This window comes from Emydura macquarii, unplaced genomic scaffold (assembly GCF_026122565.2).
Source record: "Emydura macquarii macquarii isolate MOO-44397 ecotype Brisbane River unplaced genomic scaffold, CSIRO-AGI_Emac_v2 contig_2594, whole genome shotgun sequence".
In the NCBI taxonomy this organism is placed as follows: domain Eukaryota; kingdom Metazoa; phylum Chordata; order Testudines; family Chelidae; genus Emydura; species Emydura macquarii.
In genome coordinates this window covers 181946-209834 of record NW_027132731.1, presented here as the reverse complement: position 1 = coordinate 209834, position 27889 = coordinate 181946, and the positions used below count along the sequence as shown (strand labels likewise).

Here is a 27889-nt window from a genome sequence, read left to right as displayed (position 1 = left end):
GGTGTCTGGAACCACTCCGGGCTCAGCCAATCTGGACTCTAGTGCTTGGAGCACCCCCCCACACACACACATCTCCCCACACCAGCGCAGCCGCCTCCTGGCTCTGCCCTCAGTGTGTTCGGCCCCCGGCTCCGCCTGAGCTCCCCCTGCGACACCCCCTGGATGGGACCTGGGGAGCCCTACATGCCCCAAAGGGCCAGGCACCCGTCTGCAGGCAGAGGCGATTCCCAGCCCCCGGGGGAGTCGGGGGGTTTATTAGCTCTCAGGATCGCGGCGGGGGGAGACTTTGTTAGCAGGGAATCAAAAGTTACAGCAGCGACCAACTGGGGCACCTCAAAGCCCCCATTCTTGGGCTCTGCCCCACGCAACCCCCCAGCCCCCACCAGGGACTGGCCTTTCCAGCCAGCAGCCCCCAGACCCGCCCCCTTGCCCATCCCCCATCCTTTGTCTCTTTCCCAGGCAGGATGGCCACTGGCCACCTCTCCTTTCACCTGCCGGGACCTGTTACAGCCTGTCACAGCTGGTTGACCCAGGGCAGAGGGTCCTGGCCATTGTCTGTGGACGTGTGGCCGGGGAAGGCCCATCCGCCCTCTAGTGGCCTCTGCAGTGATCACACACCCGGGTCCCAGCACCGACACAGACGAGTAACATGTGGGGAAACTGAGGCACACGCACTGTGTTCAGAGAAACCAATAAGAATTTCTCCATTTCATCACCCCCGCGCCCAGCGCTGAGATGCAGCCCCTCTGGGGTGGGGCAGGGGCTGGTTTTTAGCCATCCCACAGAGCAGTCTGGGACAAGAAGCAAGGGGAGCCCTGCCTCCTGGAGCCCAATAGGAAGTGGGGGGCCAGGAAGGAAGTATCCAGGGTGGGATTGGGCCTGGATGTCAGGTTCACCCCCTGACTCTGAGGCTGAGGCAGACGAGCCCCCAGTGGGGTAACACCGTCCTGGGCTGTACAAATGGGGGGGCCTCGAGGAAGGGCAGGGCGGGGATTCACCCAGTTCTGGGCCGCAATCCCAGCAGGCTGGTGATGTGCTGGGTGGGGGGGTTGGAGAAGAGCCCCGCGGATGCTGTGGGCGGGGGGAACCAGGAGCTCCTGCTGTCCAGGGGCCCAGGAAGGGTCGGGGTGACTCGAACCCCGTCCTCGGTGCCCCGGATTGGGGGCTCTTCGCTCCAGCAACACCGGGTCGAACACGACCCACGGCTGGGAGCGGAGCTGTACACATTCAGACAGGAATAAGGTGGAAACGTTGCCTGGGGGGGGGGAAGGATTTTGAGCCCTTGGTGCCATTTCCCAGGGTCGCGGCAGATCCTCCGTCCCCGCCACTGTTTAAATCCAGCCCGGCCCTTCCTCGGAGATCTGCTCTGCGAATGACCCGGGGGCCGCTCAGCCTAGATGTTTCCAGGGGCCGGGCCGGCCTGGGAACGGGAGCCCAGTGACTGACCGAGTTTTCGGTTCAGTGGCCAAACCTAAAATACTGGCAAAAGAATGGTTTGCTTTGAACTGAAACTGATTTCTTCAGGGATTTTGCCCCCCAAAAAACCCCAAGGCAAGATTCCATTTGGGTCAACAAAACCTTTCAAACGAAGGGGTTTTTTGGGGGGGGAGGGGGGATCAAGCTTTTCTCCAGGTGCTGCCGTGCACCAAAATCCACCCAAAGGGGCAGTTTCGCTGCCCTGAAAAATGCATTTTCTGGTGAATTTACTAAGCACCAAAAAAAAAATGGTTCTGCCCTCATTAGACCCTCTGCCTGGGCGTGTCAGGGCGTGGGCGCACACCTCTCCCCTGGGGGCCTTTTAGCCTGGCTGCCCTGGCCCGTGTCCGGGGGAAGGAGTGGTTCCCCTGGGAAATTTCCCTATTAAGGGGCAAGAGGGGGAGCCCCTCCCCCATCCAGCAGCCAATGGAGCAAATGTCTCTGCTCCAGCTCAGACACAGCCGCCCCCGGCCAGCCAAGCTCTGCCCCTCAGCTAGAAGAATGGGCTGGGGGGTGTCCCTATACCAAGGTACCCCTGCTAATGACCCATTGGCTTAGGAGTCTCCTGCAAATTGTGCACATCCCCAGGGTGTGCAAGAGAACGTGCAGACATGGCACACACATGCAGAGGGCTAGGCTGCGTTGTGCATGGTTAATAGTGCGTGTGCACCACGGGGTTCACGTTACACTGGCACACGTGCAGCAGGCCCGGGGGTGTAGCGTGTTACACTAGCGTGAGCAGTAGGCCAGGGCCTGTGTGTTACACTAGCGTGTGTGCAGCGGGCTGGTGGTGTGCATATTGCACTAGCACATGTGCAGCAGGCTGGGAGAGAGCGTGTTACACTAGCCTGTGTGTGCATCACATGTGCAGCAGGCCAGGAGTGTGCACGTGTAGGTGTGCATCGCACTAGCACAGGTGCAGCTCTCAGTGCACTGCTGAGGTGGGGATACAGGTAAGTGTGTAAGAGCATGCTGGGCGTGCAGGTGAGCGTGCGGCTGCAGCAGATGGCTGAGCGTGCAGATGGCTGACTGCAGCACAGTGGCTGAGTGTGCAACTCTCTGCTGGTGGTGCCAGGAGCGCTGTGCCAGGGGGCAGAGGGTGCAGACGGAGCCGGGCAGTGGGCGGGGGGCCGGGCAGGGTCAGGAGAGAGGAATTACCATGGCTCACCGGGACATGGCCCTGCACCGCTCACCCCATGCCCGCAATGGGGCATTCCCTGCACCCCCTTGGCAAGCAACTGCACTTGTGAGTCCCTCCCTCCCCCACGCCCGACCCACACCTCTGCCCCCATCTGAACGGGACTTGGGCTGCACCCTGACAAGGCCTCGACTTCCCAGTTCTGTGCCCCACATGGGTGCGGAGAGACCAGGGAGCAAATTCCCCCCAGCCCGCAGGTGACGCTGGGTCCAGACAGTCCCGGGCTCTCCCCTTGCCAGGCGCCTGTGGGCAGGCCCGGGGGCAGCAGGCCAGGTGTTACCACGTTGTGCTCTGGGGGCATCACCACGGGTTGTGTCAGTGGCTGAGATGGTAGTGAGCATCTGTGACAGCCGGGCGGCAGGTGTTGCCTCACAGTAGGTTGTGTTGCTGTGTGAGATGGTTCCTGACAGCCGGGCTGTGGGTGTTGAGTGTTCGCTGAGGTGTGATGTGTCAGTGGATAACAGAGCATCCGGGTGCTGCATCACCGTGGGTTGTGTCAGGCTGCGAGATGGCTAGTGAGCATTTGTGACAGCCAGGGGCTGGGTGTTGCGTCACAGTAGATTTCACGGGTGTGCGAGATGGTTAATGACAGCTGGGCAGCGGCTGTGTCACTGAGGGTTGTGTGAGACATGGTGACAGCCGGGCAGCGGGTGTTGCGTCACAGTAGGTTGCACTAGTGTGTGATGGTTCGTGACAGCCGAGTGGCAGACGTTGTGTCACTGCAGGTTGTGTCAATGTGCAAGATTAATGACAGCTAGGCAGCGGCTGTTGTTTGTTGGGGGGCCCTGTGTCCGTGCATGGCAGTGGCGGTTGTATCACAGACAGAGCAGCATGGGCAGCACTGTAGGGGCAGGAGCCCCCCCCACTGGCCCAGACCCATGGGACTGCTCCAAGGAGCTGGGAAGGAGCCCAGGACCAAAGCACAAGACCCCTCTGTCCCCCTAGTCCAGGGCCCCCTGCGCTGGCAGCATGCCTGCCAAGACACTCCCCCCCCCACTCCTGTCCAGGTGCAGAGAAGGGGGCAGCCAGGTAGGGAAAGGTGGAGGGACACAGCACAGGTGTGCGGGGGGAGAAGAACAGGTAGGGAACAAACTCCTGCCCCCCCACTCACTCCTCTTGCCCCCACCCAGAGCAGGGGTCAAAAAGCCCCACCTGGTGGCCACAGAGGGAATGGCAGCAAGGGGACAGGGAGACAAGCTCCCAGAGGCTGAAGTGGGGGGAATTTCCCCCCAAAGTTACACATGGTGCACCTGAGCCAGGGAAAGGTCCTGCCTCCCCCACAGACCCAGTGCAGCCCTAACCTCCCCCCATGAAGAGATCCCCCCACCTTTCTCCTGTCCCTCCACACAGCTGCACCCCAGGAGAGGATCTTCCTAATGGACCCTGCCTCCTGGGAACCCAGTCGACCCTGCCCCTGTGCACCCCAACAGCTTCACCCCCCCACACCAAGACACCCCATCCTCTAACCACCCCACAGAGCCCCCAACCCATAATGCCCCCCCATATGCCCCAGGCTCCCCTCACCTCCTGCTCCAGCCCCCCAGCCCACCCCCATCCGCCTACCACCAGCCTGGCTCCAGGCCCCCCCTTCAGTAACATAGGTTGTTTTCGATTCCCCCCTCCTGCCAAAAAAATTCACTCCAAGCTGATTATTTCTTTTTTAATTGTAACATGTAATAGCAAAACGCTCCCCCGTCCCCGAGGGATCCAGTTAGCAAAAGTGGGGGGGAGCTGTTATTTAAGTGTGTGTGTGGGGGGAAGGCCAGGGGGACTCAATAGAAAAAATGAGCTACTTACAGTCCAAGCTCAGCTACTGGGGGGAGAGGGGAATGTGGCTGCTACGTGGTGGCAGCAGGGAATGGGGCCGGCCTCCCTGGGGGCACTGCAGGGGAAGGTTTATGACACAGCCACCGGGGCCGCCTGAGAAGCAAGCCCACATGCCCTTTATGATGGGGAAGGTAGCCACAAGAGGGAGCCAGAGGGGGCAGAGCCGTGACCAGGAGGAGCCCCATGGCACTGGGCCGTGGCCTGGAGGGGGCGGAGGAGAAGCAGCTGGTGCTAAGAGTCACCCAGCCGAGGCCAGAACAGAAGTTGTGTGGTGCTAGGCCTGTGGCCAGCAGCCAAGAGCTGTGGCACACGCCGTGGCGCCTCGTTCCGGCTCAGACCCCCCCGAGCTGGATGTTCTCCAGGCGGATGCCCGGGGTGCCCTCCGGCTCAGCGGATGCGGCGGGGTAGATCTCGATGGTCTCCATGATGGTCAGGGTGTTGCCGTAATCCGGGCCGGCAGTGGAGGCGGCCACGGCAGCAGCGGCAGCAGCTTCAGCCAGGGCCTCCTGCTCGTTCTGCAGGCGCTGCTGCTGGTGCAGCTTGCGGTGCTTCCAGAGATTGGAGAAGGAGCGGTAGGCCTTGCCGCAGTCGGCACAGTGGTAGGGGCGCTCGCCGGTGTGGATGCGCCGGTGCTCAGCCAGCCGCACAGCGATGGTGAAGGCCTTACCACACTCCTCGCACTTAAAGGGCTTCTCGCCGGTGTGCAGCCGCCGGTGGTCCTTAAGGTGGGTGGATTGCCGGAAGGCCTTCCCGCAGTCCGGGCAGGGGTAGGGCCGCTCTCCCGTGTGGATGCGCCGGTGAACCTGCAGCGAGGTCTCCGTGCTGAAGAGCTTCTTGCAATCAGCACACTCGAAGCTCTTGGGGCAGGCAGCGCGGCGGGGTGGGGGGGGCGGGGGGGGGGGGGCAGGGCCCTCCACTTCCTGTGGGGCAGCTGCAGCGCCCCCATCGTGGACCAGCTCGTGGGCACGGAGCCGGGCAGCTGAGCTGACCTTCTTGCCGCAGGTGGGGCACTCGAAACGGCGGCTCACCTTGCCACACTTGTGCTCGCGGAGCTGCAGGGCCGTGACGAAGGCAGCACCGCAGCCGGCGCAGACCTGGGGCTCCCGCCCGGCATGGCTCAGCTGGTGGACGTCCAGCAGGCGCCGGAGCAGGAAGGAACGGCCGCACTGCTGGCACTTGTAGGGGTACTCGCCGGTGTGGTGGTAGCGGTGCATGAGCAGGCGGTAGGGCCTGTGGAAGTTGATGCCGCACTCCTGGCACTTGTAGGGGTAGTGGCGGCTGTGCACAAAGAGGTGCTGCTGCAGCGTCGAGGACTGGGTGAAGGCCTTCTGGCAGATCTCGCAGCGGTAGGGGCGCTCGCCCGTGTGGGTCAGGCGGTGGCGCAGCAGGTTGGCCTGGGAGTTGAAGCTCTTGCCGCACTCCTTGCAGTGGAAGGGGCGCTCGCCCGTGTGGGTCAGCAGGTGGTTGCGGACGTGCGACTTCTTCTTGAACATCTTGCCGCAGGTCTGGCACTTGTGGCGCCGCTCCAGCTTGTGCACGAAGCGCTGGTGCCGCACCAGCTGCAGGTGCTTGGAGAAGACTTTACTGCACATCAGGCAGCGGAAGCTGGGCCCATGGGCCTCCGCGTTCTCCACCGAGTAGATGATGGCCAGGGGCACCACATCGTCTGGCTTCTTGGGCGCCAGCTCAGCGGGCGGCGGCTCCTGCGGGGCAGGCAGGGGCGGCTCTGGCGGGGCGGGTGGCAGGGGACCGTGGGAGCGGCGGTGGTAGAGGAACTTGGTCATATTGAGGAAGGCCTTACCGCAGGTGCAGCGGTGCAGGGGGTTGGAGGAGTGGCCACGCCGGTGGGCCAGCAGCACGGCCTCCGTGTCGAAGGCCAGGCCGCAATCCACGCACAGGTAGCGCGACTCACCGCTGTGCTTGCTGCGGTGCTGCCGAAGGGCCAGCGGGGTGGGCAGCACCTTGCTGCAGAGCGGGCACTGGAAGGCCCCCTGGCGGTGGCAGCGCAGGTGCAGCTGCAGCTGGTGTGCCGAGGGGAAGGGCTGCTGGCACTCAGCACACCACGGCTCCTGGGCGCTCCGCTTGAGCCGGCGTGGTGCCACCGCCGCCTCCTCGGGCCCGTTCTTCAGCTCGTAGCTGTGGTCGCTGGCCGTGATGCTGGGCTCGGAGGGGGCAGGCGCTGCTCCGTTCAGCACGCCCACTGGCACCGGCGGCTGCTGGGGCTCTGTCGGGAGCGTGGGCGGCTCAGCCGGCTCCCCGGCAGGTGGGGCGCCCAGGTGGGTGGCCTGGTGCTCCAGGAAGTCTGTGGGCGTCTGGAAAAGCTGCAAGCACTCGCCACACTCATAGAGCAGCAGCTGCACTGCGCAGCCGTCCCCGCCCAGTGCTGTCACACCCACCGCCTCCTCCGGCTTGCGGTAGGAGTGCTCCAAGTCTACCAGCGCCTGGCTCTGGCCGGCGGGGGCCGCCTCGGGGGCAGGGGGCTCCGGGGGGGTGCGGTGGGCCTGCCGGTGAGCCAGCCACACCTCCTGGCTGAGGAACAGCGCCTTGCACTCCACGCACTCGTAGTGGATCTGGCTGGAGGCCGGCAGCTTGGCGGGCGCCTCCGGCTCCTGGCTCAGCCGCTTGAGGTGCATCTCCTGGTGCTCCAGCAGCTCCCCCGGCGAGAGCAGCAGCTGCCCGCACTCCAGGCACTGGTACTGGCTGCTCTCCTGCACCGCCAGCGCCTGGTACAGGCCGGCCTCGGCCTCGCCCGCCAGCCCCACCACCTCGTACTGCGGCTCCTGGCCCAGGTGGCTCTGCTGGTGCAGCAGCGCCTCCTCCAGGGAGCCGTACAACTGGCTGCACTCCGAGCAGACGTAGCGGTGCTCCACGTACAGCAGCGTCTCCTCCGGCTCCGCCATGGCCGGGCCGGGCCCGGGGCCGGGTCTCACCTGCCGGGGGACAGACGGGGTCACTCGGGGCGGGGGCAGCTCGGGGGGACCGCGGGGGGAGGGGCGGAAGCGCGCCCCCCCCCGTGACCCGCGCGCCCCGCCCCCAGGCGGGGGCCCTCACAGCCCTGGGCGGTGCCCCCCCCGGGGGGCCGAGGGATCCCGGGAACAGAGCACGACGGGGCCCCGAAACCCCCCTCCCCGGGGCCTGCCCCCCGCCCCCGTCTCACCTCCACCTGCCAGGCTCGCTCTCGTCTCTCCCTGTGTCAGACCCGTCTGAACAAGCCGCCCGTCCATTGGCCCAGAGCTCCTGGCCAATCGTGAGGCGCGTTACTGAGCGGCCGGCCAATCAACGCGCCCGGCCCTCAGGACACGCCCCCTCGCGCGGGGACCCGCATAGGGAGGCTTCACACTGACGTCGAGCCCGAGTCAAAGCGAGGCTGCCTCCGCCGTGTCCGCTGCAAGGGAGACAGGGAGCCCGTTGGGCCAAACCAATGTCAGGCGGCTAGAGGGGGATTGGATCAAACCAGTGGGGGGAGGACAGAGGGGGTGGAAGATACAGCAATGCACCGCACCCCCTCCTTCCCCTCTGCCGCCAGGGCAGGGCCCGACTGCGCTCGCGCTAGGGTCTCCAGCCCGCCGGGAGCCCGGACTCCTGGGTTCTCTCCCGGCTGGGGAGGGGGCTGGCGTGATGTGAAGCCCTTTAGCCCCGCCCCGGGCTGCTCCCGGTGCGCCCCGCCGCTGCATCGCTCTGGTCTGGGGCACGAGGGAGCGGCCCCCCCCCGGCAGTGGGCGTGGCTCCTGGGGACCAGCTCAATCCCTGCCCCCGCCCCCAGTAACCCCGGGGGACGGCCCCGCCCAGATACATGTAGGGGGCGTGGCCTGGGGTGCAGCCAGACACCTGCACGCAGGGGGCGTGGCCTGGGGTGCAGCCAGACACCTATACTCAGGGGGCGTGGCCTGAGATGCAGCCAGACACCTGTACTCAGGAGGCGTGGCCTGGGGTACAGCCAGACACTTTCACTCAGGGCGTGGCCTGGGGTGAAGCCAGATGCCTGTACTCAAGGGGCGTGGCCTGGGGTACAGCCAGACACCTGCACTCAGGGGGCGTGGCCTGTAGGTGCAGCCAGACGCCTGTACTCAAGGGGCGTGGCCTGTAGTACAGCAGACACCTGCACTCAGGGGGCGTGGCCTGTAGGTACAGCCAGACACCTGCGCTCAGGGCATGGCCTGGAGGTGCAGCCAGACACCTGCACTCAGGGGGCGTGGCCTGTAGGTACAGCCAGACACCTGCGCTCATGGCATGGCCTGGAGGTGCAGCCAGACACCTGCACTCAGGGGGCACGGCCTGGGGTGCAGCCAGACAAACAGTGCCTCATTGAAGGGGGGCTGACTGCAGTCAGGCTAGCAACCCGGGCTCTGTAAAGAGCTATACTTTCCAGGGGCAGGCGCAGACAGACAGGCGGACAGCAGCCGGGCTCTGTACATTTCTTTATTTCTCCGTGGGCAACACACTCTGTTACAAAAATGTCATTAAAAGAAGCAAAAAAACCACGAACAACAAACGAGCCGGGAGAGTGAATCAAACAGCCCCCGCTACCCCGGGAAGGGAGGGACACTGGGGAGGGGAAATGGGGGAGCAGGGTTGTGGGGAAGAGCATAAGAGGGGAACTGGGTGCTGGGCAGGCAGGAGCCAGGGAGAGAATGAGCAGAGGAGATCTGCAGGGAAGGGGGAGACCAAGAAGGTGGGTGGGGCAAAGGAAAAGTGGGGAGCCATGGGGAGAGGGGAGGGATGGGACATCCTGGGGCTGGGGGGAGTTGCGGGGTGGGATGGACAGGACAGAAATGTTGGTGGAAATGGGGGGAAGGGAGCAATAGGGTGGTGGGGGAGAACTTCAGGGTCATCATCTCCCCAGGAACTCAGCAGGGGACACCATGACATAGCCTCTGTCCCAAGCACCCCAGGCCCTCCCCCATGCAGCAGGGTGGGGGGTGTATGGGGGGAGAATCCAAACTCACCCCCCTGAGAGCCACACAACTGCTTCACATTCACCCCAGAGGGAACCCAAAGCACAACCCCATGGCAGAGGCAGAACCTCCCACCACACAGAGCTGGGAGAGAACCCAAGAGTCCTGGTTCTCAGCCCCTTTGCCCATGCCAATCAGGGACCATGGGTTCCTGACCTCAGGCCCTGGGCAGGGGGGAGCCCTATTCTCGGGGGGGGGGGGGGGAGCAGCAGTGCACAGGACCAAGGAGGGATGTGAAGGGGGCAAAGGGCCAATGGGGCAGGGACTGACCCTTGGACGGGGTCTGGCAAAGAAGGTGAGACTGTGAGGCAGCCAGGGCTTGGAGAGCAGAGGGGAGGAGTAAGAGCAAAGAGGCGGGCAGGGGGCGGGGAAAGAACACAGGGGGCGGAGCAAGGGAGAGTGCGGGGAGGAAGAGAAGGGGGCAGGGCAGACAGAATTGGACTTGTGAGACAGCTGAGTGGGGAGAGGGGCCACAAGGGAAGGGGAGGACAGGGGAAGCTGGAAGAGGGGGCCCTGGCTCCCAGAGAAGATGGGGAAGGTGACAGAGGAAGGAGGGCATGGGGGAGCCCCACATCCCCGCTTCCCACCCCAACACAAGCCAGAAAAGTTGGGGGGGCGAGAGACAGACAGACAGAACCACAGAGCTACACGTCACTCACTCACACGCTCAGCCCTCACCCCCACTCACCCGCGACGAGAAGAAGAGAAGCTAAAATTCCTCAAATAGCTAAAAATATACATTTGTTTAATCGTCACCATCCTCGCACTTTGGATTTCAGTGAGGTCCGCCTCTGCACAGCCATTGAATTCTGGGGGGGGGGGGGATTTTTTAAGATTTTTTTTTTTTAAGCATTTTTGTCATTTTTATGCATTTTCACTATTATTATTTCCTTGTCTCTTATAAAAAGGTAGCAGGGTTGCGTGTGGTGAATGGAACATCTTTGGTTTTTTACATCTTTGTAGTTTATTCTCCTGACGTCTACCCTAACAAAGCAATTCCTATTTATTTACTCCAGTTCCCCCAGTGGGTGTTGTCTGAGCGCAGCTAACCTTTGGGTTCAAGCTGGATTTAGAAGGACTTCGATTTTTTTTCTTTAGTCAAAGCTGAGCCGAAGGTCTCATGGGAGGTAAGGGGTTAAATCTGCACCAAGATCTGAAAACCTCATTCCCAGCACAGCGGTCTCTGTGCCACAAGCTGCTCTCACTACTTGACATTTTCAAAAGCACCTAAATCCCTTAGGATTTAGCTATTTTCAAAAATGCCCAAGTCTCTTAGGAATTGAAACACTATTTTCAAAAGCACCTAAATCTCTTCAGCATCTAAGCCTTCGCAACCCTCGTGCTAGGTCAACTAAAGAGCAAATCCAGGGTCAATCCGTTCCCAGCAAGGGAGCTGCTCCAAGTAAAGTACATTGATTTAGAAACTCATGTTGGCATTTCCAGAGTGAATGCAACACAACTGAATTAAGACCACTTTAATTCTGAACAGCAGCCTCCACACAGGGATTTAGTGTGGTTTAAATAATACACTTCAAATTCACACCTTTAGTTAACTCGGACTAATTTTCCCTGATGTAGACAAGCTAAATCCATATAAACTGGATGGCTTTGATTGTTCTCAGAAAGCCAATTAAAATGCAAAACCTGGTGTATGGGAATCACACTCATTTAACAAAGTAGGGGGGTTCTAAAGCGATCTAGGAAAATGAGTGAATACAGCACTCATGTGGAGTTAAACCTGCCTGAAATTGGTTAATCTTAAATCAGTACCAGACCAGGAGAATTCAGTACCAAGTTGGGTGAATTCAGTACCAGCTTGGGTGAATTCAATACCAAACTGGGTGAATTCAGTACCAGACTGGGTGGCTTTATTACCAAGCCAGGTGAATTCCATACCAAACCAAGTCCAAGGCCTTATCCACAGGGGGGACTTTTTTCACTACTACTTTACTGTTTTCCACATTAACTTTTCTGCACCCACACACACAGAAGCTTTTTTTTGCTTCTCCAGTTACACGCAATCTGTTTCGGAAGCCAGCCAGGGTTGGACTTGTCTACATGGGGAATCGGACCCATTAGCAGCTTCCCATGCAAATGCTGTGTTCCAGAAAAAGTATGTCTTTTTCCAGGTTTAGTGTAATCCACTTCCAAAGGGGATGGAGCTGATCCTGGAAAGAGGTAAACATATCCAAGTCTCTAAACATGGAGTTAATCTGGAATAATGCCAGCACATTACATTCACCTACTTTATTCCAGATTAGCTCCCCGGTACAGACACACCTTTCGACAGGTGCAGGTTGTTTAAAATGGGTTAGAACGCAATCTGGTTTGAGCTGGGCCTGTCTGGAGTGGACGCACAGCAATGGGTTTAAATCCACTTTACATCAGAATTTCTGGATTAAGATAAATTGAGCTGTAAATTGATCTAAGAGGATTTGTTTACATGGGGACATGATATTAATCTGAATTAATTTTTAAAGGGGATTAGTTGAAGTCCATTAAAGTCCTTATGCGGATGTTCTCATTCCAAATATAAGTGGTCTTAATTTGGATTAGTTTAATTGACTTCCAAAATTAATCCACTTTCGTTAATCCATTTTACATTCACATCTTTTGTTAATTCAGATTCATTTTCCTGGGTCTCCCCATGTAGACAAACCCTAATTTGGTTTGAATCTCCTTGGTTGTAGCTAAACCGGTGCAATCTGTGTGTGTGAGGACTAATCCTTGGTATCTCTCTCTGTCTCTGGCCCATGTCCAGCCCCCAAACTGACAAAACACTCGACCTGAACAGGACTCACTTTTGTGTGAGTGAGGCTAAGTAGGGACATTGCGCTTGAAGGGGGAGAGACCCAAGTCCTCAATGGGATGGAGTCCTCATCAAGCCGCCCTTAGAGCACCGGTGGAGGCCAGCAGCGCCCCAACATGTGTTTAAAAAAAAAAAAAAAAAAAAAAGCTAGGAGTATATGGGGGAGATTATTTCTCAGGGACTTTTTAAATTGCCATCAATTGCGGTGGGTTGGGCAGCAAGTGCCCCCCCAAAAAACCTGAATTAAAAGGAATCTGCATCTTGTGGGGTCAGAACCCCCTGCCGGACAGAAAAGCTCCCCCCGACACACACACACACTATGCACCGATAGGGGAAGGATGGGGGGGGGGAACACACTCCCTCCAACATCCATGAGGCTGATATGGTATAAGACTTTGGTATCTCTTCTGCCCCTGATGTGAAAAAGGAAGTCCCCTCCCACTCTGCAGAGAACAACAAGAGGAAGTGCTATCTTGGTGGGGATAAGATGTCCCGCCCAAACACAAAGAGGAAGTCCCACCCTGCAGAGAACAGGAAGGTACTCCTTGATACAAAGAGGAAGTCCCGCCCTGTGAATAACAGGAAGTCCTGCCCTGATGCAAAGAAGCGCTACCCTGTATGGAAAAGGAAGTTCCACCCTGCTGTCAGTGTTCTCCGCTACTGTGAATGGAACATCCTTGCCACTGCGGAACAGGAAGCCGTATCATGCAAAGATATCTCAATTCCTGTGCCAAAGAGGACGTCCCACCCTACCACCTCTGCTTTGCTCTTCCCCCCCCCCCACCTGGTTCGCAATGATGTTGCCGAGAGACACCTTCGCCCCCCACCAAGGAACCCCTTTTCTCCACACACAACAAACACTGGCAGTGGCTGTCACATCCACACAAGCCATTTTCTCCAGCACCCTCTTCTGACACAAGCCCCTCGGACAACCACCTCTCAGGTCCAGCCCCATATCCAGGGTGAACTGAAGAGCGCAGTTTGCAGCGATGAGAACTAAAGATAGAATAACCCCCACAGCAGGCCAGGAGAGCTAAGCCAGCTAGGAGAATTTTTGGTTACCTACAGCCAGGAGAACTTGGAGCAACTGGAAGACTCCAAGGCCTCGGTATTATCTGACTGGCAACCTGGAATGGCAAGAGTCACCTAGAACCATCCAGCATTTCTTGGAACATTTGATGTGACTCAAATATTCTGTTGGTACTTGGAGACTCAAGCATAACCTAGGATAATGAGTCACCTAGAATGCCCAAATTGAGACACAATGCCAAACTTGACCTGAAGAGCTTGGAACTGCTTAGCAAATCTAGAGTGATCTAGAACACCAAGCATCACCTAGAACTTGCAGCACATAGCCAAGAACCGCTGGATATCTTAGAGCTACTTAAAGACTCAAGTGTCACCTAGAACTCCCAGAATGACTTGGAACAACTGGAGTGACATATACCCTGCAGTTCTGCTTGAAGAACTCAGGTCCCACCTGGCAGATCAAGAGTCACCTACAATGCCCAACATGACCCAGAACAGCTGGAATGACCTAGAGTCTCCAGTAAAACACAGAAAACTTATGAGTAATTTGGAACACCAATAGTCACCTAAAACATCCAGTGCATGGCCCCGAACAGCTAGCATGACCTGGTGATTCCAGAGTTGCTTGGAGAATCAAGAGTGACCAAGAACATCAAGAGTCACCTAGAACATCCAGCATGTGTGGTAGTTCATGCTGGAAGCCTGGGACATGGAACACCACAGAGCAACTAGAATTCCTCAACATAGGAGACATCATGGGTCACCAAACACTGAGTGAGTCAAAGTCCATTATGGCTCTACTGGCCCAGTTCTAGCATGAGAATTGAAGGGGGGCCAAAATTTTCCACACGGAAAAGGTAAGAGTGAAAAAGCAAGAGAGATTGAGGGGGAAAGGGAAAGGCTGTGTTTCTGAAGGGGTTTTTTGGCACTACAGAGGCCGTCTCCCTTCATCCCCCCCACACCTACCAACAGATTCCTGATCCCCTTCAACTCGTCTTTGGTTGCAAGATTATTTTTTTAATTAAAAACTTTTTTTTTAAAAAAATGACGACAGGGAAAACAAAAAACCCACAGACAGAATATAAAAAAGTCACTCAGAATATCTGTTACATCGTTATTATTAATTTTTCAAGTCACTTCTAAGTCCCACAGTTACAAATAAATTAACAAGACAGGATCAGACCCTGGAAGATTAAAACTTAAAACATATAATTAAACACTAGGAACTGACTACCTTTGGCAAAGTTATCGCGATTTTCCACCCCTCCTGGGTCAGTAACCGTGACAGGGCAGCGGCGAGGTGGGCGGGGAGGATTCAGATGGTGGCACTGCCCTCTCCATCACATCCAAAACTGGCATTCCCTGCCTCACAGAACAACAGCAGACACTTCCCCCAACCCAGCGCCATCACCCTGGGCTGTTATTTGGGATTCCCAACCTGACATGCGGCTGAGTCTGGGGAGGAGCTGTCTAGGCAGGGAGATGGACTGGTGCCCTTGTGGTGCCAAGACCAGAAGGGACAACCTCCTCTCACCCCCCGATGAAGATTCCTCCAGCCCTGGGCCCGCACCGCCCCCCAAAATGAAAAGGAAAACCCACGAAGGAAAGGAAATGGAGGTCGCTCATGGGGGCTCAGCGAGACGATGGGAGAGGTTGCCGCTCCCCTCACCTGTCCAGCACGCACCCTAATAAAGCAATTCTATTTGGTTTCTCTTTAAAGTATATGAGGTATATGGCGGGCTATCTCCAGAGAGCCTCGTGGTGGGTTCATGGCACCGTGGGGGGAGGGGATGCCCAGCTCAGCCCCTCCCACCATGCCCCCAGCCCTGCCTGGGGCGCCAGCACGGAGATGCGTACGTCAATATTTGGTTTCACAGCTGTAGTTTAAAGCTTGTTTGGATACTTATTCGCAACCCCCCTCTGGGGTGGGCGCTGGGGGGCTGGCTGGGGACTGGGGGGGGGCACAGCTGCATTTCATAGGGATTCATAACTCCCTCACATATACACAAACTCTGGCACCTGCCACCTGAGGTTCCCTTATGGAATTGACGGGAACCTTCATCTCGCAGGGAGACAGTGGCAGAGCCAGGGAGAGAACCCAGGCATCCTGGCTCGCAGCCCCCCTGCTCTAACCCACCAGACCCCCTATGAAATGCAGCCCCGGTGGAGAAGATACCCATGTGTTAGCCATGGCAGACTCACAGACACCGTACAAATCCCCCGGGCCCCCCCAGTCCTCTGGCAACAGCCAGAGCTGGGCGCCTCTTTCACTTCTCTTCCCCTTTAGGCCGTGGGGCTGTCCCCCACCAATGCCAATCACCCACCGCCCTGGCCACTTGTGGAGATAGGGTCATTTTTGGTCTAGAACCTTTTTTTTTTAAAACAATTTTTGGGGTTTTTTTTATTTTTGGTTTTTTTTTTTTTTATGTCATCTCAAACTTTTTGCGTTTGGGTTTTTTTTTGTTTGTTTTTTTGTTTTTTTTTTTGTTTTGTCTTTTTTTATATATACAGTAAGAAGCGATAAAGCAGAACATAGAATTTCTCTCTCTCTATAAAAAAAGGAAGAGTTCCCCCTCCCTCGCCCCCCCCGTCCCGAAACCAAAAATACTCCAGAAAGAAAGAAGAAGAGAGTTCACTAAACCAGTTACATTCCACCTAGAAAAGTTGTTCAGGCAGCACGTCCAAGAGAGACCCGCCAGCCCAGATGCTTGTTCCTCCCTCCCTCCCATCGAGATGAGAACTGCAAATCCTCTGGCTGGCTCTCTTCCCCGACACACTGACGGGGTGAAAAACCATCGCTTTCAAGTCTGGTTTTTTGTTTGGTTGTTGGGGTTTTTTGGTATTTTTTGTGTTTAAAACTAGGTGTTTTGGTTAGTTTCTTTGTAAAGCAAAGTTTCACAGTATATTCATTTCATGTTATCTCAACCCACCTGAACTCTATGAACACAGCTAAAAGCAGGAGCTAAAATGAGGTCAAGATTCTTTTTTTTTCCCTTTAAAGAAAGGTTTCTTTGTTTTCAATGTTTGTTTGTTTGTTTGTAACTTTTCCGTTCTGTTCCTTAGTTGCCGGATGGCATTTTCTCATGGCTGACTTCCTTCTCTGAAAGGAGCAAGACTTTGGTTCGCAGGCGTTGAAAAAACAAAACAAAAAAATCACACACAAAAATTCATCCAACTAAAATAAAAAACCCCAAACAAAAAGTCGTCTTTGTGTTTTAAAAAGACCAAACAATAGAACAGCGTTTCGAGAAGCCGTTTTTAAAGCTTTTCTGACCCTGTGGAAGGTGCTGAGAACCCTCCATTATCCCCTTTCCCATTCTGGTGATTTGGTTTATTTTGAACTGTTTTTTTTTGTTTGTTTGTTTTTTTGTCTTTTAAACCAGGGCTTCTCGACGCAACGTCCATGAGGTATTTTTTTCAAGACAGAGAAAGAGCGTTAGGCCATAAGTCTACTCAGAAAAAGTCAACACTCCCCTTTAGTTCCATGTTTTAAAATCCTTTCTTCTTCAATTTAAAGTTTTTTTATTTGAGTTTTCTTGGTTCGCTTAGTTATGTTTTTGGTTCAGCGTTTTCTCTCGCATCCCGAGTCTTTGTGGTGAGAGCAAAAGTCTCCATGCTGTGGTTTTCCTGTACACAGATCCAGCGATTTTTTGGTTTCTTTTGGAAAATGTAAAGAAAGCTGAAATTCCCGTTTTACTTTGTTTGTCTTTTTTTTTGTCAGGCACTGGAATATGATTTTTTTCAGAACATAGATATAAAAATAAGAATAAACCGTTATATGTCCTTCCCCTGCTTCAGAAAAATAACCCCAGAGATACCCGCACTGAACTGAAGAAAACCGAAAAAACGGAACGGAAAAAGATTGGTAGAAAAAATTAAATTAGCAAATAATAGTTTCCTCCATTAAAAAAAATCTATGCTTCATTGCTGCCTGCCCTGGAAGGACTAAAGGCTCAGGGTTATCATGAGAGATGAGGATCCCAGTCCGGCAAAGCACTGAGCATGTGATTCACTTGAAGTACGGCATTGACAGTGCTGGATCTACTCAAAGCGTGGAAGTGTCACCACCCGCTGCAGCCTTTGCCGGGTTGGGAGCCAGGCGTTTGCATGAAGAACGTGCAGCAGTTTAAGCAGAGGTGCGAGTTGAAAGTGATTTAGCCAACTGTTCCCGTTGGACGCGCCGATTCCTGGCTAAATCAGGCTTATTTGGGTTTCGCTAGATTCAAAGCAGCTTGAAGCTACCCTGCAAACACTTACACACCGGGGTCACACAAGGACTCACGCTAAGCTATGCCGTCTGGTCATCGACTGCCAGGCCAGAAGAAAGCCTTGGCTCCAACAGCTGCCCAACAACTTCTGTTTGGCTACAACTCTCAGAAAGGCCCCAGCCTGGATCTGCGATGGAGAAGCCACCTGCGCCCAAGGGAGTGGCTAGACATTTGGGCCTTATTTCAAATTGGAATTTGTCTGGCTTTAATCTGGCTCCTGTTCTGCCTTTCTCCAATAGTTTAAAGAGACCTTCAGTGCCAGGGATTTTCTCCCCGTGAAAGTATTTAGACTCTGTGATCACGTCACCTCCCCAGCTCCTTTCTGAGAAGCTCCTGAAGTCTCTCGTGAGCCGGCATTTTCACCAGCCTCGGTCCCCTGCCTGATTTGGGAAAGCAGAAGCTCGCGTGTAAATCTGTGCAGATCAGGGCGTTCCGGTTAAACTGGAGCACAGATCTGCATGCAGACGTGGCCCTAAGAAATCCGGCAGGCAGATCTGAAACCCCCTTTGGAAACGTCTCCCCGAGCACCACGGAAAAGTCGCCTCCGTGCCCGGTTAGTTCTTTACAAAAATAAAAGCAAATTGAAAAAATAGAGATTTATCAAATCTAAAGCAAAAGAGGGTTTGTTAAGAGCGTGACTCTGAAATGAAAAGAGTCACCCACCCTTCCCCCGCTAGCCCCCTTCCCAGATGGCAAATAAAAACAGATTAATAATAAATAAAAGGTTTCAAAAGACATTCGACCGGACACAGAGGTTAGAAAAGTTTGTAAAAAGCCTTTGGGCGAAGCTGGGACTGGTCATGGGTTGGGGTTTTTTGGTGTGAGATTTTTTTTTCTTATTATTTCCCCCTATCTCTTCTTCCTGTGCAATAAAAAAAAACCCTATTTTTTCTTATGTTTCCCCCAAAAATGTCCAAGAAACACTCCGAGAAAAATCAAAGAAAAGGAATTCAAAAAGCCAAACCTGCTGGCCAAAGAGTAACTCAAGCCACTGTCTGGCCAACCCCCCGCTTCCAACGAACTTTAAAAGAAATGGCGAGATCGCCATTGAAAAGCACAAGATTTCAAACTAAACAAAACCCCCGCAATCAAATCTGGGTTCTTTGCCTTCTGCTTCCGGCGCCTTTGGGTCACGAGCCTCAAGATCTTCCCAGACCCATCAGAGCTGGAGATTGGGTTTGCTTTTTCCTTGCTTCCCCGAGGAGAGCGCTGATTCTGCTCCACTGTCAGGACCCTGGAGCGGGGGCTCCAGGGAAAGCAGCAGATCCCGCGCCAGACTGCGGCCAGGATTGTTTCTTGGGCGTGTGTCGGAGGGAAAAAAGAAATGCAAAGCACGTCCACAGGTTGCCAACACCGGGGGATTCGTTTTTGGTTTCTCCATCTCTTGTCCCTTGGTTTGGCTGCTTTGGGCAATTTTTGGTTGATTTCTTCGTTTGGCTGTTGCTGACAGTTTGGTTTTGCTTTCACACGTCTGTTTCCACCTTCCCTCCGTCCGCGGCAGCGGCAGGAAGTGCCCTGCCGCCCCTCACTCCGTCTTGGCGTCTGGCTCGGAGGCCGCCGGCCCGGCGTGGCCCGGGGGCGGCCCTGCCGCCTCGCTGGAGGAGCTGCATGAGGAGCAGGTGGAGGAGGAGGAGGAGGAGGAGGTGAGGCCAGGGGATTTGCTGGACATGGAGGCGGCCACAGCGGCCGAGACCAGCCCCACCCCCCCTGGGGTGGCGCCCAGCAGGGGCAGCCCCGCGTGGTTGAGGAAGAGAGGCGAGGTGACGATGCTCTGGCTCCCCGGGGTGCCGGCCGTAGTGCCCAGGACCAAGTTACCGCTGGCGTCAAGGCTGGTAATGGGCAGGGTTCCACCACTGGCCAGCGCTGTGGAGAGACGGGGCAGGTTAGTGGGAGATTGTGCCCCCCGGAGGGGAAAGGCTCCGCACTCTGGTCCCAGCCCCCTGAACCAGCCAGTCCCCACCCTCGGACCAGAGCCCCCTAGAGAGGACCCCATTCCCTGCCCCCCCTGAGTCAGCCAGTCCCCATCCTGGGGCCAGATCGGGGCCCCCTAGAGGGGAAAGGCTCCATGCCCCATTCCTCGCCCAGCCCCCCAACCAGCCGGCCCCGCATCCGAGGGCTGGCGCCCCCGAGCGGGGCCACGTGCATGACACAGAACAGACAGGGCGATGTGTACGAGGGGCGGTTAGTGAGTGAATGAGATGGATGCTGGTTACTGGGCACTACGGCCCCAGCTACAGGCCATGGGTGGGATGAGGGGGACTCAGACTGAATGAGCAGGGGGTGTCTGGGGTGCTGCCGGCCGGCCTCGCACACTCTCACACGCTCACCAGCCAGGGCAACACACACACCTGGCCCCACAGACACACTCCCTGCATGCATACCCCCATCCTCAAACACACATGCGCGGGTCTCTGCACACCTCCGCCCTCCCCGCACACACACTCCTGATTCCACACCCACAGATCTCTGCACACCTATGCCCTCCCTATATACACACACCAGTCTCCCCTCCACGCACACATGGATCTCTGCACACCTCCATGCCCCTGCATGCACATGCCCAATCCCTCCCACGGATCTCTGCACACTTCCCCCTCCCTGCAAACACACTCCCGATGGGATCCCTGCCCTCACAGATCTCTGCACACCTCCGCCCTCTCTGCACACACACTCCCGATCCCCCCCAACACACATGCATTTCTGCACATCTCCACCCTCCCAGCAAACACACTCCCAACACCCCCTCCCCCCGGTATCTCTGCACTCCCAGGATTCTTTGCATGCTCACAAAGGCACGATTTCGACTCACTCCTGACCCATCACACTTGTGCCCCCTCGCACACTCCCCCACCATTCCTCCCAGACAGATGTGGCTCCAGCAGAGACGCTCCTGAGCCCCGCACAGCCAGCGCCCGCACGCACACCCCCTCCCTTGCACGTGCCCAGGCAGAGCCGTGCCGGCCGGCAGAGCAGATGGCGGCATGCCTGCTGGTGCCACGAACCTTGGATGGTGACCAGCGGGTTGGTGGCCATTAGCGCCGGGTTTAACCCCGCGTTCACCCCTAGCACTGTGCTTCTGAAAATCAAACCAGACGTGGCAGGTTAGGCCGGGGAAACGCCCCAATAACGCCCGCCCCCATGGCACTGGCCCCCGTGGCCAGGGGGCACCAGCGCCACACGCCACGGGGGAGGGGAGCATTCACCACCCGCCCTGGCCCCTCAGTGAGGGTGCCGGCCCCCACATGGCACCGGCAGCCCCTGACCCCTTGGGGGGGGCATCACTGTGCCACCCTGGGCCAGTGTCTCCCCCTCCCTCCCCCCACAGCCCTGGTCACGCCCCCCACCACTTACCCCGTGCTGGGATTCAGGCCCGACAGGCCAATGGCCGAGTGGCTGCTACTCTGGGGGCTGGGGATGGTGCTGTTGCTGGGGGGTGGCGTGGCGGAATTGATGGCAGGGGGTGCCCCGCCCACCACCGTCCGGCTGGGGGTCAGGGGGCCGACTGCTGGGGACAAGGTAGTCACTGCAAGAGAGAAGGGGGACACGAGGGAGGGGATCAGGAGAGGGAGCGGATGAGCCAGATGGGCCGTTTGTGTAGGCCCTATACAAACACAGTGTCTTGGTCTCCCCCATTAGCCCAGTTTATGTAGGTACTATGTAAACACAACATCTCACTGGCTCAGTTTCCCCCCCTTTGAATAGGTTCCATTTCTGTGGGTCATACATAAATACAGTGCCTCAATCTGACTCTACCGGCTGAGCAGAGTCCTGTTTGTGTAGGCCCTACGTAAACACGGGGAAAGGACACACCTGTTGTGCTCAGACTGCTGGAAGCCTGGGAGAGCGGGAGACTCACACCGGGGCCTGGATTCGTCACCTGGGCAGAAAGAGTCAGGGTCACAGGACGCAAGGCAGCCACCTCTGGGGTGGGGCAAGGGGAACCCCACCGTGTGCAGGGGCGGTAGTTACCACGTGAGGGATGGGCGGAGCAGTGCGTACCATGTGGGGGCTGTACTGGGGGCTGGTACATACCATGTGGGGGCTGTACCCAGGGTGTTGGTATGTACCATGCGAGCTATTCCCGGGGAGGGTCCATAGGTACCATGTGGGGGCCATACCTGGGGAGGGGGTGTTGGAACGTACCATGTGGTGACTGTATGGGGGGGTGTCGTTACATACCATGTGAAGGCTTTACCCAGTGTTGGTGTATACCATGTGGGGGCTGTACCCAGGTGGTCGGTAGGTATCATGTGAGGGCTGTGCTGGGGGGGGAAAGGGTCGGTACATATCATGTGGGAGCCCTACCAGAGGGGGTCTGTACGTACCATGTGAGGGCCATACAGGAGGGTCGATAGTTACCATTTGAGGGCCGCAGGATGTGGGGGCCATACTGGGGGGGAGTCGGTACATATCATGTGGGGGCCATACCTGGGTGGTCAGTACTTATCATGTGAGGGCCATATGGGGGGTGTTGAAATGTACCATGTGGGGGCCATAACAGAGGGTATCTATACCTGCCATGTGAGGGGCATACCTGAGAGGGTTGGTACGTACCATGTGTGGGTACATATTTGAGGGCCTTATCCTGGGGGTGTCATTATGTACCATGTGCGGGCCGTAGCTGGGTGGGTCAGTATGTACCATGCGGGGGGCCATACCTGGGGGGGGGATTGGTACGTACCCTATGAGAGTCATAGCGGGGGCGAGGGGGGAATCAGTACATACCATGTGAAGGCTGTAGCTGGGGGAGGGTTGGGGCATATGTGGGGAGAGTACCCAAGGAGAGGGTCGGGAGGTACCATGTTAGGGCCGTACTCGTGGGGGGGGGGTTTCAGTACATACCATATGGGGACTGTACCCGGGGGCGGGGGGGGGGGTTCGGTATGTACCATGGGGAGGCCATACCCCGGGGGGTTTGGTATGTATCATGTGGAGGCCGTACCCGGGGGGGGGGGTTTCGTATGTACCATGTGGAGGCCGTACCCGGGGAGGTTCGGTATGTACCATGTGGGGGCCATACCTGGGGGGGGGTTCAGTACGTACCATGTGGGGGCCGTACCCAGGGGCCTTGCCCTGGGCGGGCAGCATGGGGGTGCTGCTGCAGGGGTTGATGCGTTTCTCCTTCTGGCGGCGGTTGCAGAACCAGACGCGGATCACCTCCTTCTCCATGTTCAGCTGCTCCGCGATCAGCAGGATCTCCTCTGAGGTAGGCTTCTGGTTCTGGGGGCAGCGACCGGGGGGGGAGGAGAGTTAAGGCAGCAGGGATCACCATGGGAGGGGGTACCCCAAGGGGACGGGGGGGTCTCTCTAGGTATTCCAGGGGCTGGGGGTCTCTCCGGGGGTTGCTGGGTGGTGGTCACTTGGGGAGGTTCCAAGGGGTCTCTCTGGGGAGGTTTCGGGGGGGGTCTCTCTGGGGGTCTCTCCAGGGGACTCACCGCAAGAAAGCTCTTCTCCAGGGCAAAGCGCACGTTGGTCTCGATGCTGGTCCGTTTCTTGCGGCGCCGGCCCGGCAGCCCGTCAAAGCCCAGGCTGGGGCTGCTCAGCTGGTTGGGGCTGGGGAGAGTCGAGTCCACCGACATGGTCTCTGCATGGGGGGGGAAATTCACTCAGGGCCCCCCCCACTAACCTGCCCCCACCCTGCACGGTCCCAGTCGCAACCCACCAGACCCCACTCCCATCCCAGAGCCAGGAGAGAACCCAGGAGTCCTGGCTCCCAGCGCGCACCTCATCCCCATCTACGCTCATACCCAGGACACAGACCGCAGCCCCAGCAGCCCCCAGGACAAAGCCTGGTTCCCCCCGACACCCTGCCGCCCCCCCAGTGCCCCCTCTGCCAGAGGTCCCAGCTGGACCCGCTTCCCCCATCCCCCCAACTCACCGGCGTCATTGAGCCACTTCTCCAGCAGTGGCTTGAGCTTGCACATGTTCTTGAAGCTGAGGTTCAGGGCCTCGAAGCGGGAGATGGTCGTCTGGCTGAAGTCGTTGCCATAGAGCTTCCCCATGGCCAGCCCTACGTCACCCTGTGGGGGGCGGGGGGTAGAGGGTCACAGTCAGCAGCAGGGCCTTCCCCACTGAAAGAACCTAGGAGTCCTGGCTCCCAGCTCCCCTGCTCTAACCACTCCCATTCCCTTCCCAAAGCTAAGGAGAGAACCCAGGAGCCCTGGATCCCAGCTGGCCCCCTCCCCCCCCACCCACTCTAACCACTACACCCCACTCCCCTCCCCGAGCCAGGCCAGGGCCCAGGCATACCTGCGTGAAGCCCAGCTTGATGCGGCGCTGTTTGAAGGTGCGGGCAAACTGCTCCAGCTCCTCCAAGTCGCTGGGCTCCTCGGGGTGCGACGGTGGCTCCAGGCATTTCGGCGGCTGGGGGTGCGCGAGATGGGACTCGGAGAGGCCTGGCCGAGTCACTGGCTGGGGGGGACAGGGGGTCACTGGGGGGGCACAGGAGACAGGGGGATCCATGCACCCCAGCAGCCAGCACAGACCTTGCGCCCCCTGCTGGAGGGATGGGGGTGTGGTGGATGGATGGACAGATGGATGGGTGTGGTGGGGAGAGGAGATGGATGGACGGCCAGATGGATGGGGGGTGACGAAGTGGGAATTGTTCACACTATTTTGTATGAGTACTGTGTGTGCCTCAGTTTCCCCTATGTGCTGCAGGTGGGGGCAAATGACCCAGAAATCCAGGGGTGACCCATACCAGCTGTGGGGCCTGGCTCCATGCCCACAGACACCCTGACAAGACAACAGCCGCTCCAACTGCCTGGACACTTGGTACCTAATGACCCTCTGCCGGATGCCAGGCAGGCATGACCAGCTGGAGGACAAAGGGTGAGGAGGAGCCAACTGGGGTTTTGAAGTGGGCGTGGCTGGAAGCGGGGCACTAAGGAGCGGTCGGGGGGCTCAGGACTGATCCAGATGGACTTTGCTGTAACCTCCCGCTGTGTCCAGCCATCCAACAAACCCTCCTGCGTTCACACCGCTGGCCCAGAGTCACTCCGGAGTCAGGCAGTCGGGGGGCAGGGCTCCCTTTGGGGGTCCCAGTCTCCCTCCGGGTACCAGCCCAGGTGGACACACTGCGGGAGCTCCCGGCATGACCCAGGGGGCTACAGACTCCGAGGGTTGGTCCTGGGGGGCAGCCGAGGGAGCTGCCGCACTGACGGGTCCCCCCCCAGGGGCTGTTCCTGAGCCAAGCGAGAGCCCAAGCCCGGCGGATCTGTGACAGATGGACAGACAGATGGGGGGGATGGACAGACAGACAGGTGGGGGCGGTGGATACAGACCCCTCCAGCCCCCCGTCGCTGCTCACCTGTGCGGGCAGCCCGGTGCGGGGGGGGGTTGGCAGGAGCCCCCCGGGGCTTTGCTGAGGTAGCTGAAAGAGATTTGGTGTCGGGAGCAGCCCTGCAGGAGAGCAGAGAGAGTGAGCCTGGCCCTCGAGCCCCCCGCAATGCGCCTGCTTCTGGGGGGGCGCGGGGCCGGTTATATGGGGACCCCTCACCCGGGGGAGTGTGGCCCCTCTGGGGGAGGGGAGGCACGGGGGCTGTTTCTAGCGGGCTCCCTGGCCAAATGCGGCAGGAGCTCATGCAGGGAGCGGCTGGCGGGGCCGTGCCGGGCGTGGGGCGCTGGGGCTGGGGGCTCCCCATACCTTGCTGTCCTTGCTGGGCCTGTGGCAGCAGGAACTGGGCTGGCGGCTGGAGGTGGTGCCCGGGGACGAGCACTAGTTGCTGGAGCTGAAGGAGCTGCTGGATGTCCTGGGGGCAGAGAGAGGGTCAGGGGGAAACGGCAGCGACCCCCCCCCCCCCCCCCGCGGTGCCCAGCGTGACTCAGTGACGCCCCCCGCGATGCCAGTGTGATGCAATGACCCCCACGGCGCCCAGCGTGCTGCGACGACCCCCCCCCCCCCCCGCGGCGCCCGCCCCTTACCTGCGCCGTGAGCTGGATGGGCTGCGACAGCGCAAGCTGCGGTGTTTGCGGCTGGCTCTGGGCCCCCTCGCCCCCCCCCGGCTGGCTGGCAGCATTGGCCGCGGCGGCCGCGTTCGATTGCTGCACGGCCGCTGCCAGGAGCTGCGCCTGGGCCTGCTGCAGGAGGAGCTGCTGCTGGGCGGGCATCAGCGCCGTCAGCTGGGGGGCGAGCGGGGTGCGGGGGGGGCAGAGAGGGGAAGCAGCAGGTTAGTCCCAGCGCGGCCCCCCAGCAGCCCCAGCGAGTGGCAAAGCAGCCCCCGACCCCCCTGTTACTGCAAAGGCACCAGTCTGGGATCCCCCCACAGAACAGCCCCCCCCCCCCCCCCCGAGCACGCCAGCGCCCCCGGGGCTGGATCAGGACCAGCACCCCCTGGAGGGGAAGCACCCCCTGCCCTATTCCTCCCCCAGCCACCAGTTCCCCCCCAACCCTGGTGCCCCCTAGAGGAGAAAGGCCCCTGCCCCCTTCCCCCCTCTGCCACCGGGGGCGCCACTCACCCCGGCCAGCTGGCCGCCGGCTAACATGAGCTGGGCCTGGGGCAGGTGCGGCTGCTGTGCAGGGGGGCGGGCGCTGGAGCTGGAGGCGGGGCCGTGGGATCCTCCGCCTTGATCTGGGAGAGAGGAGAGATGGGGCAGGGGGGCAGGGTGCCGGGGGGGGGGGGGGACAGAAGGGAGTATGGGGGGATCAAGGGTCAAAGCCTGGAAGTCAGGGTCGGGGGTCAGAGGGGGGCCTGCTTGGGGGCTCAGAGGGGGGCACTGGCGGCGGGGGACTTTTGGCTCTGGGCCAACCTGGGCTGTTCTCACCCTGATCCCCCCCCACGGAGCCTGACTCACCCCCCCTCGGAAACTCTGAGGTGCTGTGTGGGGAGACCCCCTCCCCCAGCCCTGTGGGCACAGGTGGGTGGGGTACTGGGGCGGGGGGGAGGGGGCAGGGGGAGGGCTGGAGGGGCTGCGAGGGGGATCAGGATTACCAGACAATGTTCCTGGGAGCGGGGGCAGCTCCCGGTGGGGGGGGGCAGGGCGCTCGCTCTCGCTGTCTGCCCCCCCCCACCCCCCGCTCGCTGAGCCACTTCCTGTTTTGCTGCCGCCCGGGGGCCCCGGGATTTCCCCCCACCCCATCCCCTTGAGTCATCACCCACAAGCAGCCGACTGTGCGAAAACAGGAACGGGGGGGGGCGTGGAAACCCCTGGGAACCAGAGCAGTGGGGCAGGGCCCCCCCACTGGGTGCTGCCCCCCGGGGGCTGGGCCATGGCTCTTACCTTGGGGCTGGGGCCGGTGGGGGCCGGGGAGAATGGGGCCGGTTTGCTCTGCTGACTCTGCGACAGACGGGGGCCTAAGTCAGTGGGGGGATGGGGACCCTCCTGCGCCCCCCCAGCCCCTGCCGCACTCCCCCCACCATGTCTCCCCTTGGTACCCCGGGGGCCCCCCGAGCTCTCCCCAGCCCTCCCCGCCCCCGGCCTTCTCACCTGGTGGTTTGTGTCAGGGCCGTTTCGTTCTGGGTCTGCAACAAGAAAGAAAATGAATCTTTGCCCCCCCCCCAATTTCCCCCCCTCCTGCAGCGGGGATCAAACCCTCACAGCCCCTGCCCCAGTGTCCCACCCCCCAACACTGGGGCCCCCCACACCGGGGCACCCGCAGGGCCTGCTAAGGGCCTCAGTCCCAACCCCTTGGCCGGCTCCGCTGGGGGGCAGAGTGTGGGGCGGGCTCAGCAGGGGGGCGGGAGGGGCGGGGGGGGGTACCTGTGTGTTCCCCATGCAGCTCCACTCGTGCCTTCTCCAGCTCCAGGGGCTTAGACATTCTTATTTCTAGCGAGAGAGACAGGGAGGATGAATAACGGGGGGTGGGACCCAGGAGTCCTGGCTACCCACCTCCTCCCGCTCTAGCCACTAGACCCCACTCCCTTCCCAGAGCCAGGAGAGAACCCAGGCGTCCTGGCTGCTCAGTGACAAGGCCTGAGACGGACCATCCCGCTGGAGGGTAGGGGGTGGGGGACGGACAGGTGGGGGCCAGATGCCATCTCGGGGAGCGCACAGCATGGCCCGATCTGGCCTGGGGGAAGGGGCTTGCTCGGGGGGGGGGCAGGGAATGGGGCCCCAGCTCCAGCTGGCCCCAGCGGAGGATTTGGGGGAGGCAGGCCCTTTCCCCTCCCCCGCTCAGTGCTGCCAGGCTGGGGCTTCCCCCACCCACAGCCTACCCCCCCCACTGACTCAAATCGGGGGTGAACCCCCCGCCCCAGGAATTACCTTATTTAACCCCTTTCTCTCCACGCCGCATGCCCTCCCTCCAGCCGGCCTCGTGGGGTGCAGGCCCCCGACACGGCCCCTGGCTCCCGGGTGCTGGGCTGGCTCGGCAGCCCCAGGAGCAAGT

General features: G+C 59.0%; 2 protein-coding genes across 2 annotated transcripts; both read right to left on the bottom strand.

Annotated features, from left to right (window-relative positions):
- Positions 1-4706: 4706 nt before the first annotated feature.
- On the bottom strand, positions 4707-8332 carry ZNF574 (zinc finger protein 574). Its single transcript, XM_067563766.1, has 2 exons — positions 7659-8332; positions 4707-7431 (listed from the first exon to the last, which is right to left on the bottom strand). The coding sequence occupies exon 2, from the start codon at positions 7399-7401 to the stop codon at positions 4834-4836; it is 2568 nt and encodes an 855-aa protein (XP_067419867.1). The 5' UTR covers positions 7402-7431; positions 7659-8332; the 3' UTR covers positions 4707-4833.
- A 10962-nt stretch (positions 8333-19294) lies between these two features.
- POU2F2 (POU class 2 homeobox 2) lies at positions 19295-27343 on the bottom strand. Its single transcript, XM_067563767.1, is given in 15 exon segments — positions 19295-19425; positions 20914-21085; positions 21373-21439; positions 22606-22782; positions 22998-23146; positions 23441-23582; positions 23812-23973; positions 24872-24963; positions 25208-25313; positions 25486-25683; positions 26020-26085; positions 26088-26132; positions 26782-26838; positions 26989-27023; positions 27262-27343. Coding segments are annotated over 15 exon segments (1566 nt in total). The 5' UTR covers positions 27320-27343; the 3' UTR covers positions 19295-19385.
- Positions 27344-27889: the final 546 nt, after the last annotated feature.

What these genes read in the sequence shown, in the direction of transcription:
- ZNF574 (XM_067563766.1), bottom strand. Translation starts at nt 7,401, where the DNA reads ATGGCGGAGCCGGAGGAGACGCTGCTGTACGTGGAGCACCGCTACGTC.